The sequence below is a fragment of the Macrobrachium rosenbergii genome, chromosome 48, assembly GCF_040412425.1.
Source record: "Macrobrachium rosenbergii isolate ZJJX-2024 chromosome 48, ASM4041242v1, whole genome shotgun sequence".
NCBI classification, from domain to species: Eukaryota; Metazoa; Arthropoda; class Malacostraca; order Decapoda; family Palaemonidae; genus Macrobrachium; species Macrobrachium rosenbergii.
Genome location: NC_089788.1, coordinates 41,885,087 through 41,901,105, shown reverse-complemented (window position 1 = coordinate 41,901,105; position 16,019 = coordinate 41,885,087). Strand labels below are relative to the sequence as shown.

At 41.8% G+C, this 16,019-nt stretch overlaps 1 protein-coding gene across 2 annotated transcripts in view; it reads left to right on the top strand.

The window, feature by feature from the left end:
- The window catches only part of LOC136831361 (acid ceramidase-like), a 265,053-nt gene that overhangs the window by 66,577 nt on the left and 182,457 nt on the right, over nt 1–16,019 (top strand). For both annotated transcript variants that reach the window (XM_067091683.1, XM_067091684.1), the window contains one exon: nt 13,286–13,375. In XM_067091683.1, the coding sequence (XP_066947784.1) occupies nt 13,286–13,375 (90 nt within the window). The remainder of the gene's footprint in view (nt 1–13,285; nt 13,376–16,019) is intronic.

The window sequence follows — 16,019 nt, the reverse complement described above, 5'->3', positions numbered from 1 at the left end:
ATGGGCAGCAGACTCCATGCTGCAAGTTCGTTCCAATTTGGACCCCTATGTCTTTCTGTCTTTCAACATTGTCAAGGAAGTGCTGAACAAGTTTCAGACTCATCTCAACATTACGATGACCCTCATAGCCCTGTTCTGACTCTTGAAATAATGTTTCAGACTCATCTCAACATTACGATGACCCTCATAGCCCTGTTCTGACTCTTGAAATAATGATCTCCAAACATGCCACAGCTGTTGGTGGACTCTCCAAGACTCCTTCCCCAATCCATGTCTACTCAGTCAACCTCACTTCAAGAGATACCACCACGGGTGGCTTGCTCTTCTCCGGACGGGCCTCAGACTGTCTGGAAGCTTGTCAGAACGAAGGGGTTTTTCTAGACATACCATAGGGACTAGTAGACATACCATAGGGACTATTGCAAATGCAGACGTCAATCTTCTAGCTCCATGTACCAGAATGAGTGAGTGATTTTCCATAGCTGGTGTCTCAGACTCTGCGTCTCTCCTTTCGATACATCAGTGACCCAAATTGCGGATTGCCTCTTTTATCTGAGGAGATCAAGAATTTCTCGTATTCTTCCATTAAGGGGTGTCGAGCTACGTTTAACTCAGTTTTTAAGAAACTTCATCAAGTCCTTTGACTAATCCAAACAAGGAAGGGAATCCAGTCTCCTGGAACCTGGACGTAGTGCTGAAGTGACTGAGAAGTCCCTCTTTTGATTTACTACACTCCTCTTCTCGGGAAAGACCTTACCCAGAGGGCTATCTTCTTGGTGACCTTGGCTTCTACTAAAACGTTCTAGTGAGATCCAAGCCATCATTCTAGAGTAGGGCTTTTTCACAAAGAGACACGGTTTGATTATTTACCCTTGGATTTTAGCCAAGAACAAGGACCTATCCAAGACCTGTATCTGTTCCTTCTCCCTTAAGAACTTAACGGACATCCTTGGCTCTGAGGAAGAATAGATACCCCTCTGTCCAGTTGGAGTTTTCTGGTATTACCTGAGCAGGACCATAAGAGCAGAGGGCTATTCATAACCTATAGTGTTTTGGCAAGGACCCATTTCGACCTCTGACTAAGAACGCATTATCCTTCATCCTAAATGAACTTTATTTCTGAGACCTCTCTCAGATTCAGGAGAGCATTTTGCCTACTTTAAGTGAAAGCTAAGAATGTCAGAGCAGCTTCTACATCATTAGCTTGCGGGCACAATATGCCCCTTACTTCCATTCTGCTGTCAACCTACTTGAAGCTTAATCAATCTTCGCTTCTCAGTATTTTTAATGAAAGTTGAAACAGTGTTAAAATTTTGCAGTACAGTACCTTGCGACCATAATTAGTAACTGGCATGGTTTCATGGGAGGAAGCCTAGGATTTTCTCCTACTATCTCTTCACTTTGTAGTAAGGTGTCAGGTTTTGGGGAGCCAGGGGTTACAATGTACTTGGAGCACCCACCACTCTCAGTAGACAGATTGTGGTTTTATTTCAGTGTAGGTGACAGTATTGTCTCATTTTTTGTATTGGTACTGCGCCCAGGGGAAGGGCATCTATTGATGCTTTGCTAGCCATCAGAATGCTCCTTTGCTGCAAAGCTCCCACTTAAGTAGAGGCAATGCATGGCTATACAGTACCGCCACGCCACTACAGGTTAAGATGAGCACCAACCAGAGGGAGTATTCTCCTGCAGTAGCCCTCTTAACTAATAAGGAAATGACAAGCATTGTTTTCAGTTCTAGCAATGTTTCTATTTCAGATTCATTACATGACTTAATGTTTTGGGTTAGAATATGTCCATGTATCCCACCTCCTGTGAATATGGGATTCAGCTATGTAATTACTTGGTAAGTTACTTATATAAAAATGCTACTTTTATAATAAAATTAAGTTGTATTTATGAAACTTACTAAGTAATTACATAGCTATAGTTTCTACTTTAAATGGCAGCTTAAAAATTAAAAATTCGCCGTAGCGCTCTTTTGTTTTGGTCTAGGTAAGTGCCCCGCCCACTTTCTGGGAAGAATAGGTACAACATAGCTGAAGAGCTCACTTTGTTTCTGCCGCTTGATGACCAAACATCGGTTGTTCAGCAGTTTTATTTTGTTAATTCAGGAGTAGTTTCACTGGATGGTTTGGTTGTCTATCAAAGGATTTGGTGAGGTATTCTTTCATTTGGTAGCCTCTGAGCTATATTTTCATAGCTTAGTTAAGCTTAGCTTAGCTTTCTTTTTCAATTTTTGGGCTATTATGTCAGACACAAGTGTGACCAGTAACCAGTATTGCAGCCAAGGCTGTAATATTAGGTTGACTTCATTTAAATATGATGAACATTCTGTTTGTTTTCACTGCTGTTGACAAGTATGTTCCCCCAACTTGACTTGTGAGGAATGTAAGGATTGGGACATAAGTAAATGGAAAGTGTTGTCCAGTCATTTGGATAAATTAGAGAAAGCTAGGCATAGGAAAGCAGCTGCTAGAGTTTCTGTGTCCTCTGCCCTTAAACCAGCTTTTTCTACACCTTTGACTTCTTGTTCCCCTGATTCCTACAACTCTGTTATCTAGCTCCCTTCCCTCTGAACCTAGTGCCATCGCCAGTCTCGAAACTCAAATGGATAAGAAATTCGATGCTTTAGTAAATACTGTCGCTCAGATAGGAGCTTCTGTAAGAGTTCTTTTGGACAAAGCAAATGAGGATCATAGTGCAAGTGTCTGTGCAAGTGCTAGTGTTAGTGGTGTGGAGGGGGTGGCTACTTATCCCACCGATGCTCCTAGACAGAGGCCCCGCCCAAATTTCCCCTGCACATGTGAGGAGGCAAACCGTAAGTCCAAGGGAGATCGGTGGGGTTTGCCCACGAGTAGTTGCTTCCTCAGCCGAACCTGTTGCTATTTCCCAGGTTTCGGCAACCCAATGCTGAAAAGATGTCCAATTGGATCACACCCTATCTTCCAGTGGTTCAGATTCGGAACCCAAAGTACACGATCGACGTTTTCAGGTGCCTTCTAGGCCTTTGAAGAGGCATGTTGAGGACACACATCCAGCGGTACCTCGCAAGTGTCATAAGGATCAAGAGCCCTCTTGCAGCTATTGGGACGACAGAGATCTCCCTTTGGACACCGAGCTCCCATTGGCTCGTAAGCGCCCATTGGCTCCCAAGCACGCTTTAGGATCTCCCTCTCCCATTGGATCCGAGCTCCCAGTGGCTCACAATCCTGCTGCAGGTTCAGTTCACACTGTAGCTCCAGACATCCCGTTGGCTCCCAGCTCTCCAGTGTTGGAATACAAGAGCGAGGCTTCAGATTCAGACGTCCCTACTGCTGCAGGTCAACCTGTTTCAGCACCTTATGTGTCACAGATCCCCAAGACCGTGTCATCTTCACCTGGCGCTGATCGCGCGAAGTCTGCAAATACATCAGCACCCCAAGACTCTTCTTTGCTTCCCATTCACCAACGTTCAGACAACATCCTGCAACTGTTGAAGAAACCCCCGTCTTCGAAACCAGAAGAACTGCAGCAGGATTTGGAACTTTTCGCTGTATCCTCAGCAGAGGAGGAACCTGAACCAGATCAGCCTTCATCAGCCTACGCCTCATTATTAAACTATTTTCTGTTCTGCTTCCCAACATATTTCTCCACCTCGGCCCCTTTTTCCCTGGGTTGATCATTCTTGTTAGGTCAATCCCCAAGTACCACTAAACTCCCGAAGATGGCCCTCTCTATCTCTTCCAAGAAAGCTTTATTGTGGATCGACTCTTGGCTGTCTGAGAAGAGGGAGTTGAGCAAAGCTGTATTTTGTTCTCCTTCTTGGCTTTCCAAAAGGAGGTAGAGTATGTATTTTGTGCAACCGGGGAAGCTCCTTCCTTAGGAGTTTCTGCCTCCTCTTAAGGGGACCTCCGGTTTATTGACCCTGCTCGTTGTTCGGCCTTCAATGCAGTGAAAATTGTTTTTGTCTTCTGAGCTTGACCGCCTAGTTAAGGACATTTTTAAAGCATTTGAGATCTTCAGTTTCCATGACTGGATGGTGGGCGCATTAACCAAGAAAATAGAGGATTGTTCTTCCTTCCAAGAGAACTTTACAGCGGGCTGGCTTGGAGTCCTGTCGTGTGCGGACAAGGCAATTCAAGATGGAGCACAGGAGTTAGCTGCTCTTTTTTCTTCATGTATGCAAAAAAAAAAAAAGAGACGTGGTGTTCTTTCTCCACTAAAGATGTGGCACTGTCCCAGAGATCTGCTCTTCTTTTCGCTCCTCTGGACAGTACCAGCCTTTTTCCTTGAACAACATCAGAGCAGGTAGCTACGGAATTGCAAAAAAAGGCCGCTCATGACTTGCTAGTTCAGTCGTCCAAGTGAACAAAGGAACCTAACCGAACACCTATGGTTTCATTTAATCCTCGGCCTTTCTCTCCTCTTCAGCCATGGCCCTTTCGAGGTAACAGAGAAAGGGCTTCCTCGCGCCCATGCCCAAAACCCAGATCAGTTTGCCCTATCAACAAGAAGTCGTCTTCTAGACCAGTCTCTAGCAAGTGAGACTTCGGTCCTCCGTTTACCTGTGGTGCGCCAGACTCCTACACTTCTGGAGACAGTGGAAGGCCAGATCAGTACAACCATGGATACTACAGGTTCTCAAGGAAGGATATGCGATCCCCTTTAAGGAGAGTCCACCTTTGCTGCCTGTGCCCATCGCCTTAAAGGCATGCTTGGTAGGCTACTAGAGGTTTTCGGCCCTCTCAAAGGAAGTCACAGCTCTTCTCCACAAGAGAGCTATAGGGGAGGTAGAGGACTTGTCATCGGAGAGGTTTTACAACCCCCTCTTTGTAGTCCCTAAAACCTCCGTAGGTTGAGGGCCGGTCCTGGATGTAAGCGCTCTGAATATCTTCGTCCAAACCCAAAGTTCAGGATGCAGATGAACAGCTCAGTTGTTGCTGCAATTTCCCAAGAAAATTGGATGGTCTCAGTAGATATGAGAGACGCTTACTTTCATGTCCCAATACACCGGGATTCCAGGAAATTCCTGAGATTCGTTTTTCATGACAAAGTTTTCCAATTTTGGGCTCTCTGCTTTGGGTTGTTAACAGCCCCTCAAGTCTTCACCAGGGTTCTCACTCCTCTATCTCAATGGCTTCATGTAATGGGCATGAAAGTTTGTTTATATGTGGACGAGTGGCTCCTATGATCATCATCCCAGAAGAAGTGCACGGAGGATCTTCTCAAAACCCTACAGTTAGCCCAGGAGTTGGGTATTTTAATCAACCAGGAAAAGTCCCAACTAGGCCCTTCTTAGACGATAGTCTATGTGGGATGAAGATAAACTCTTGCTCTTTTCAGGCTTTTCCGTCAGAGAAGAAAATACTGTCATGCACCCAAAAAGTCCATCATTTTTCTGAGTCTTCAAACCTGCTCAGCCAATGACTGGATGAGCCTGCTAGGAACTCTCTCCTCCATAGAGATGTTTGTTCCTTTGGGGAGACTGCTTGCAAGGCCTTTGTGGTTCTTTCTGAAGGCCAGTTGGAACAGGAAGATTCTTCCAGATTCCTTAGTTTTCCCCAACACACAGGAAATAAAAGAAGATCTTCAGTGGTGGCTCATAGAAGGAAGGTTCCACTCAGGGAAGTCCTTATCTCATCCGAACCCAAACCTCTCATTGTTCTCCGACGCATCGGACCTAGGTTGGGGAGCGACTCTAGGAAGATTGGAAGTGTCAGAGAAGTGGTCCCTTCAAGAGAGGAAACTGCACATAAATCTGAAGGAGCTGAAGGAGATTCACTTGGCGCTTCAACATTTTGCCGCAGTAACTCGAGAGTCAGTGAATGCTGTTCATTCCGACAACACGATGGATCTGGCTTATATTCGAAACCAAGGAGGCACTCATTCTTTGTCACTGTGTGAGTTAGCCAGGGACCTCCTTCTTTGGGTGCACAACAACAATGCACAGATTCTCACCCGCTATGTTCAGGGCAAGTTAAACGTATTAGCGGATGAATTGAGCCGTTGCAAACAGGTTCTACCCATGGAATGGTCGCTGAATCCACAGGTGTGTGCTGACCTGTGGAAACGGTGGGGAACACCATGGATAGACTTGTTTGCAACATCCAGGAATCATTGCATCCCCCTGTATTGCTCTCCAGCGCCAGACCTCAGGCATAGGCAACGGATGCGATGCTTCGGGATTGGTGACACCTGAAAATGTACGCCTTCCCTCTGTTCAGTCTAGTAAGAGATGTGATTAACAAATTCAAGACTTCTTATCACGCATCGATGATCATAATAGCTCCTTTTTAGCCTAAAAAGGAGTGGTTTCCAGACCTTTTGGAACTTCTGTCGGACTTCTGCAGCTCCTCCCACAGAGGAAAGATCTTCTCAGACAACCTCACTTCAACAGATATCATCAAGGTTTGTCCACTCTTGCTCTGACAGGCTTCAAACTCAGGAAGCTTGTCAGAGCAAAAGGATTTTCAAGAGAAGTTGTGAATGCTATCGCAAAATGTAGAGCGAGTCTTTTTCAAGGCTCTACCAGCCTAAGTGGGCAGTTTTTCGGAGATGGTGTAAAGAATGTAGTAGTAAGTACTGTTGCTGATTGGAGACTCTTAAAATGGTTATAAGGTAAGTGTTTGCAGAGAAAGTGCAAAGTGATAGTGACATTGAAATGGAGGAGGTTGCTACCTGTCCCATCAGTTCTCCTAGACGGAGGTCCCTATCTTGCTCCCCAAACCTGCGAGAAGACATACCAAAAGTCCAAGGGAGGCCAGTGGAGTTTGCCCATGGGTAGTTGCCCCCTCAGCCACACCTTTGATCCACTCTCAGGTGTCGGCAGACAACCACTGGAAAACCTTGTCCAAGAAGTGCAAGTGAAGGAATTACTATCCATCCCGTCAGTTCGCCTAGGCCTAGGTCCCTGTCCTGCTCCCTCAACCCTGAGAGAAGACATATCAGATTCCAAGGAGGCTGATGGGGTTTGCACAGGTAGTTGCCTATTATAACCGGAAAGGTTTGTCCAAGGAGATACCTCCATTGTCCTCCAGCTCTTCAGACAACTACGGGGTGGACAAGAAATGCCACAAACGTTATCTGGACTCCTCCCGGCCCTTTAAGCACCCTTCTGAAGACCATGCCCGGCATCCAGACACTCTGTCTGTCAATCAGCACCCAAACCATCTTGTAGTTTCTCTTTGGTCCATTCTGTTCCTGCCCCTGTCCATCAGCACGCCACCTGTGTCTCCCTTTTAAGTGTCCAGAGGCCACCTCACCTAAGCTCCCAAGCGCCCGGTGCCCTTTTCCAGCACCCACTCCCGAGTGCCCGGTGCCTGATCCTAAGCGTCCAGCAGCGCCTGCTCCCAAGCGCCCAGCATACGTTCCCAAGCGCCAGGTGTCCCCACCTGAGCGCCCAGTGGTGCCCACTCCTGGGTGCTCATCACCTTTTTTCGTCCTGTTACTAATGTTATGTTATATTATGATAGATTGTTCTAATATAAAACAGCAGTTGGCCCAGATTGTGTGCTTGCTTGTCAGAGGTCCTCCTGCTTCAAGATGACCACCTGTCTCCATTTTTTCCTCGGTAGAGGAGATTCGCCCAGAACCTGCTTCTCCTTCAGCATGCGCTGCCCTGCTATGGTGTTTGATGGCAAATTTTTCTCCCTTTTTTCACCCTGGCTGCTCCTTCTTCACCTGCCTCGATGTTTTTAATAAGGAACCAGCTGGATGACAGGACATGCCTCACCTAGATGGTCCTTTCATCGTCTCCAATAAGTCTTTTAAGAAAAGACTGGCTTTCCGCCAAAAGACAGCAGCGTAAAGCATCTTTCTCTTTTCCTCTTTATCATCTTGTACGCAGGAGGTACTTGTTCTATGTGACCGGATGGGCTTCCTCTTTGGGAGTCGCTGCCTCCTCCCAAGGGGATTTCTCTGGTCTTATTGACTCGTCTCATTGATCCGTTTTTTCATCGGCCAAAATCATATTAACGTCCAGAGAATTTAATCATCTGGTTAAAGAAATATTCAAAGTATGTATTTGAAGTTTTCACTTTCCTTAATTGGTTTGTGGGTGCAGTGGCCAAGAAAATTTAGGATCATCAAGATCACGCTTCAAGAAAAAGATAGTATCAAACTTACAGAAGAGTACAACTCAAGACTTGCTGACATGGTCATCTAGGCATCCCATGGACTCTTCTCTTTTTCCTCCCCTCCAGCAACAGCCTTTTTGTGGAGGGAGATCTTGAACATCATTCAGGTCCCGCTCAATGTCTGCTTTTCATCTGGGGCCATCAAGAAGAGCTCTTCCAAACCACATAGGATGTGAGACAAAATTCTGTCATGCTCCTGTAAGAACCAGCCTACTAGAGTTTTGGGAGAGGTGACTGATAAGAGTAGTGGAGCCCAGGATTATCAATGTTTTAAAGGAGGGCTACCTCATTCCATTCTTGAAGAGGGCCCCCCCCCCTCCAACACCTCTCCCATCACATTCACAGCCCCCTCGACTTGGGACCACTTTGACATGGTGAGGGAACTCTTGAATACCAGGAATTTGTTCTTGGGTTTGAGTCCAAGCATCCCATATATTATTATATATTTCTTTGGATTAATTTTGTGGAATTTTCCACTTTTGCTAAAATTCATTGGACCTGATAAATAGGAAAGGATATTATAACTCTGAATGGGTTTTTATCTGAAGCTAAATAGTGGGAACTGTGGTAGGACCATCAACTGCCCGATAATGTTCGGACCTGAGAGATATCAGATTGATAGCTCAAAGGCAGAACTGTTCTGCAGGGCTGGACCACGGATTCCAGGGGTGTCTGGTTCTGGGAATAGGACTCTTGGCATTCTATGCAGTTTGCCCATAATATGATTACAGTGGGACGATTGTAGTCTTGTAATACTCTCAGTCCTAGCAAGCGTGTTTGGCTCGGGCCACTCTAATCATGTTGTGCCATCCCCTGTGGGGTAGGGCGGGGACGCGGACATGTGGGAGTCGGTTCTCACTTGTGCCATTGGTGGGAGAATAAACTCCATGCAAGGCTGGTGATATCTTTTTAAGGTTTTCAGGTTTACAGTAAACCCCCTGTATTCACGGGGGATGCGTATCACCCCCCCCCCTGCGAATAGCTAAAATCCGCAAAGACTTAAAACCCCCCTAAAAACACTTAGAACTGCCTATTTTGATAGTTTAAACACAAGAAAAACCCTCTAAAAATGCTTATACCCGAGTATTTTAATAGTTTTATCACAAAAAGTGCATTTAGTCATGAAAATGATATGAAAATACAGTAATTAGTGAATATTTCTCAGTGAAAAATACCATGAAGGGGCGAATTTTCCGCGAATAATGTGTAGATACGTTCCACAGAGAAATCCGTGAATACATGAGTCTGCAAATCGTGAGAGCACGAATACGTGGGGTTTACTGTACCTGCTAACATGAAGAAACTTATATGCCAAGTTGAGATGGTACTTCATGAGCTCAACAGCATACAAACTACCATCATTATTAATGAAGTACAGTAATACCTCGATCTTACATGATTTGAGTTGCGCAAATTCACAGACACACAAACTTTTCATTGGAACGTAACTAATTGTCATACATGATTTTTTCACAGACATGTGACATTTACGAATCCTTGAGAGAGGAGGGAGAGAGAGAGAGAGAGAGTGAGAGAGATGAGGGTTGTCCTTACTTAAGAGAGTGAAAATATTTGCCAATTATTACAGAGACAGAATAACAAGAGAGAGAGAGAGAGAGAGATTGTCCTTACTTGAAATATCAAGTTAAATTATTTATGAATTATTATGGAGACAGAGAGAATAACATGAGAGAGAGAGAGAAAGAGAGAAGTTATTCATAGTTAGATATCAAAAAATGGAAATTCATGATTTATGAAGGAAAAAGGAAAGAGAGAGAGTACCAGAAATCTTTTGACATGCTGTGGGCAACGATTGACTCATCTGACAGCTATGCCCTCGGCCCTCTCTTCGAAGGTTTCTCAAAAGATCAGGAAATATTTGTTTGTTTAAAATATCACATAATTTACTATAAAAATGTATAAATTTTGTAATTACAGTTATATTATTATAATTACTATTATTATTATTGTTGTTGTTGTTATTTAATCTTATTAATTTTTGAAAATTAGTACTTATTAGGTAAAACATTTATCAACAAAACAAATAAACATATACATGTAACCATAAAAATTCTCTCATCCTGTACTGAGATGAGAAAATATTTATGGTTACATGTATATGTTTATTTGTTTTGCATGATAAAATAAATGATTTACCTAATAATGAGTACTAATTTTCAAAAATTAATAAGATAAGATTAATTAAATATAATAATAATACAGTAAATAATACAGCATTCGCGGTCTCATGATTCGCAGACTCACCTATTCGTGGATTTCTCTATGGAACATATATACACATTATTCACTGAAAATTCACCCATTCACAGTATTTTTCACTGAGAAATATTCACTGATTACTATATTTTCATCTCATTTGCATGACTAAATGCACTTTTGTGATAAAATTATTAAAATACTCAGGTAGTGCTCAATTTACGATAATTAGCCTTATGATAATTCGATTTTGGAATGGAGTAAGCAATTAATACCAATACGACAATATTTCTAAAATATTTTTAAATTTCTCACGGGCGCAGGCTGCAGCATACAATCAGGCAGCGAAAGAGACCAAATTACAATAGACCAACTTCTTTTCCTCCATCTCTTTATCCCATCTTCTAGTTAAAAAAGTAAAAGAGAATGATAAAAGTATTGTTAGTAACATTATACTCTTGCGTAAATGCGCACAGCCATAAACAACCAACCGAGAAACTGTTTCTTTGCTTATCACCCAGTCAGATAATAACAGCCATTTTGCTTGTATTTTAACCATTGTACAGTAATACACAATTACCATAGTTATAGTACAAATGAAATTAACTAGAATAGGACTGATATATTTTTACATTATATCCTTATTTGCTATGGATAAAAGATTGGCAAGGAAATATACGCTAAATTTAAGCTGCAATTGTAGCTGAAGGTGAGAAAACAGTGTTCAAGCTGCTAATGACTGTACTGTAAATTATCTTGCATAGGCAACATGGATGAAACGCGATCGTAATTAAAATTGGAGAGAAAGTATTTTCATCAAAACTACTGGGCATGAAAGAACACATTAGTACTGTTATTTTTACACCGATAAACGAGAAATACGTAAAGCTCGTATTATGATGAAATCAAGTGAAAATAGCGAACGGAATCTTGAATTTTTTTTTACATAAAACAAACGCCCCTGAACGGCCATCATCAACCGTCGTGTATTAACGAAAAAAATAACTAAGTTAATTTCACAACGAGACATATTTAATTTATATTTTTACTTAAAAATACTTCGTATAACAAAAAATAACCCTTCCCCATATAAATAAAGTATCTAGAGATTTATTTATGCTAACTAGAAGCAAGAAAAGTGCTATGAACTGAGTTAAGTAAAGTGAAATAAACTTACCACGTAATCAATTTCCAAACCAAAACATTGATCACTATGATCGCAATTTAGAAAACAAAAGCAATACAAGAATATATACAATATTATTGGAAACAATGAATTAAGGCATAATATTTTAGAAGATCCATGGAAAAGATGCATATTTGTTATGTTGATGTTTGTATAATACGATACGTGAACATAGAGTACAGTATAATCTAGGCTAGGCTACCGTATATGTATACGATATACCATAGTGTAGGCTAAGCTAATTCTTGTTTGTTATTCAGTTTGTCTTTGTATTGAATTATCATAAGTCACTGTATGAACCTCCAGAATTAGCTGATATTATTAATTACAATACCGCTTATGTATAGAGTATACTTTATAGTGTAGGGTAGGCTACCATATATGTATACATGGTACTGAATACCTAGTGTAAGCTAGGCTATATTCGAGATACGTTTTTTCCAACAAACGATGGGTTTTTTGGAACTTAACTCCATCGTAAGTAGGATAATACCTGTATAAGCATTTTTAGTTTTTTTTTTTGTGTTTGAACTATCAAAACAGGCAGTTCTAAGTGCTTTTAGAAGGGTTCTAAGTATTCGCGGGTTTTAGCTATTATTTGTGGTGGGTGTGGTATACATTCCCCGTGAATACGGGGGTTTACTGTAATAATAATAATAATAATAATAATAATAATAAAATGATAATAATTAATAATAATAATAATAAAACTGTAATTAAAACTATAATTACAAAATTTATACATTTCTATAGTGAATTATGTGATATTTTGAACAAACAAATATTATTTCCCAATCTTTTGAGAAACCTTTGAAAAGAGGGGCGAGGGCAAAGCTGTCAAATGTGTCAGTTGTTGCCCACAGCATGTCAAGAGATTTCTCTCTCTCTCTCTCTCTCTCTCTCTCTCTCTCTCTCTCTCTCTCTCTCTCTCTCTCTCTCTCTCTCTTGTTTGTAGTTAGCATTCACACATTTTTGCAACTTATTATTTCTCTCTACGTCTTTACCTGTACAGTAGATAGTTTAAATTGATCTAATTTTACCTCTGCCATCTACGAACTGTAAATGCGCTAGTGTGGCAAATACGTTCTAAAACATAGAGACATAATAACTAAGAGTTGTATCAGTCCAAATAAAAAACACTGTTTGTTCATGAAAAAGCATTTCAGAACAAAGAGAAAGAGACGTAGAATAAAGAAGTTATCAAAAAGAGGTTGAGAAGACTTCTAAAAATAGATTGGTCGGAAGGGGAGAGGGAGAGAAATTCTCTTCCAACTCTATTTTTATGTCAACCATTTATTTTTTTAAGGGTAATATATTAAGCTAACTTTTAAATTGAATTACAGTAACTTCAATTTAATTTAAAAGTTAGGTTGATAATTTGGGAGCATGATTAGGGTCATATTTAGAGTTTAAACTTAAGAAATAAGCATTTATTAGCATATTTAGAGACCGTGCCAAACTTACGCGAAAATTTGCCTTGTGCGAGGGGTTCTGGAACCTAACCTCCTGTAAGTTGGGGGTATGACTGTATTATTATCATCATAATTGTTGTTATTATTATTATTCTTGTGGTACTACATTATTACTACTTTACTGTTTTTGTCTTGTTATTACTGTACTACTACTTAGTTAAAATCAACCATTGTTTTTTCAGGTATTTGGAATAGTGGCATTTATTTCATTAGCCTTGAGGGATAGAGAATATCTGTTAATAATTACAGTATGAAGCTATGTGGTACCTACTAATACAGACATTTTTTTGCAGATTGGTGCTCTCATTGATGATGTCAAAAACCTGACCCTCACACTCATTGGTGAAAAGGTCTTCAATTTTGTTATTAACAACCTGGATAAGGTAAGGTGTAACAGATCAAGCCCATGGTAGTCATATTTGATATTTTGTAGTATATTTTTTATGTTCACTAGTTATCTTTGTTATATTTTTTTATGATCCCAGTTCATGTCTAGCACTGTGTACACATTTCTCTTGCAGTTTTTGCATTCAGATGCTGAGTAATGTATGTTATAGATAATCATGCAGTATAAAGCCCATTTTTAAATATTACATTGCCTTGCTAAAAATACCTGCATGTGCTCTTGACATGAGGATAATGTGTATCCAGTTGCAAAGCATAAGATAAAGAACAGAGTGAGATTACCCGTTACTGCAATTACTATATTTCTCAGCATCAAAGATGCTCCGGCCTCAAAGACACCCAATTTTTGACTAACAAAATTTTGGAAAGAATGTAGACCCTGTTAACTACTTACAGTCTGCATTTTTCTTTTATAGTGTGTAGATACAGTAAGTTTACACCCAAAGTTTACGCATAGCCTACAGGTAGGTACCTATGGTATGTTTACACTTACACAAAAATATTCCAGTTTTATGTAAGTAACTTAGTAACTTACCCAGTAATTACATAGCTATTAGTTTCACTTGTTTGGCAGCTAAAATTTTGAAATTCGCGGGTCGCACTAGTTTGTTTTGGGTAGGTGACTTGCCCCACCCACTTTCGGGTGAAAGAGAGGAACAACTAGCAAAGAGCTTCAATTTGTTTCTGCTGGTTGATGACTGAAGTTCAGTTGTTGGCAGCAGCTCTCATTTTGGAATTCTCACTTTTCCGGTTGTTTGTCTTCAGAATTGGTGAAGTATTCTCTTTTGGTAGCCTTTCAGCTTACAGTCTTTAGCTAGGATTAAGTGTTCTATTGTGAGCTTAATTAACTGATTATAATGTTTTTTCCCTGGAGTGGACTTTTTTCTTGATTCATTATATCTGACTCAAGTGTATCTAGCTTTAGATATTGCAACAAAGGCTGTGATACGAGACTGACAAAAGAATCATAAGATTCACATACTATGTGTGTAGATTGTAGAGGGCAGACATGCTCTGTTGATTTAAGATGTAAAGAGTGTGCAGACTGGGACTTGAAGAAATGGAAGACTTTAGAATCTCATTTACGTAAATTTGGATAGTGACAAGAAGAGAAAGGCGACTGCCAGAGTGGAAGTGAATCTTTAGCTAGTGAGGAATCAGCAGTTGCCAGATCTGAATTTAATATTCCTGTGATTTCAATGTCCCCCATTCCAACCCCTCTAACTGTTCAACCCTCTGTTACCCAGCTGTCATGTTTCTGAACCCAACCCCATGTCCAGCCTCGAGTCGAAAATTTACAAAAGATATGAGTTAACTGTGGAATCTATTGCGCAGGTGGCGTCTTCTGTGAAGGTCCTTATGGACAAGAATAGTGATTCAGAGCACCCTGTAGTGCCCAGTGTTGTGCAGTGCAAGTGGAGGGGGTGGCTGCTTGGCCCACCAATTCTCCTAGGCAAAGGTCCCTGACACACTCCCCAAAACCTGGGAGGAGTCAAACTGGAAGTCTGAGGGAGGTCGGTGGGGTCTGCCCATGATCAGTTGCCCCCTTGGTTCAGCCTGTTGAAGTATCCCAGGTTGCAACCAAAGGCCGTTGGAAAGGTCTCTCTGTGGACGTGCATTGTTTATCTACAAGCTCTGAAGAGTTAAGTCCCAGGCGCCAGTGGCGCTTCTCAGACAAGTCTTGTCCTTTGAAATGGCATGCGGTAGAAGTGTCACATCCTCCAGTGCCGTGTAAGAAACTTAAGGATCCTGAGCGCTCGTTGTTTGGTCATTGGGACATCCTGGAGCGTTTCTCTTTGGATAACCTCACTTCAGTCGATCTGCTCTCTGTGCCAAAGTGCCAAACTTCTCGTAAGCACTTGGCTGCTTCTAAGAAGTCTTCTGCTAAGAAGCGTCATCTAGTGCCTGTTTCCCTGCGGTCTTGGGGCCTCCTATGGAGGTCGAGCGCCCAGTAGCATCGGAGTGCCCATTAGCGCCTGAGCATCCAGCAGCTCCTGTTCGCACAGTAACGCAAGAGTGCCCAGTAGAGAGTGTGCTCCCCTTGGCGCCAAGTGTTCCTTTGGCACCTGAGCACCAATCTGCACCTGAACATGTTAAATTGTCTACAATTTCTGTGCCACCGGTTGTATCTGTTATTGTGGAGAAAACATCAGCGCCCGGACATCAGCCTTTGACTGTTCAAGGCACTTTGTCTTCGCTTCATCATGCATTGCAATTACCAGATCTTTCTACTGTATAAGTGTCTCATCTTCAGGCTCCCGCTTCTGGCGCCCAAGCGCCAACACCTGTCTCAGGTCCTATCCAAGATAAGTTGTATAGTATTTTAAATCTTCTTTAGAAAGCACCTTCGACATCTCAGACAGCCACAGATTTGTTGCTGTCACCCATTTCATCTGACGAAGAAGAAGTGGCAGTGGAACAAGACACCCCCTCTTCACTGAAGAAGAAGTGGCAGTAGAACAAGACACCCCCTCTACTGCTTGTGCCTCATTATTATGGTTTCTGCTTGCCACCTTCCCTAGCTTCTTTTTGCCAGCTACACCATCCTCTCCGGCATCCGCTCTCTTGTTGGAGTGGCAGACTTATGGCTCTTCGAGGTTATCTAAATTGGTACTCTCTTCA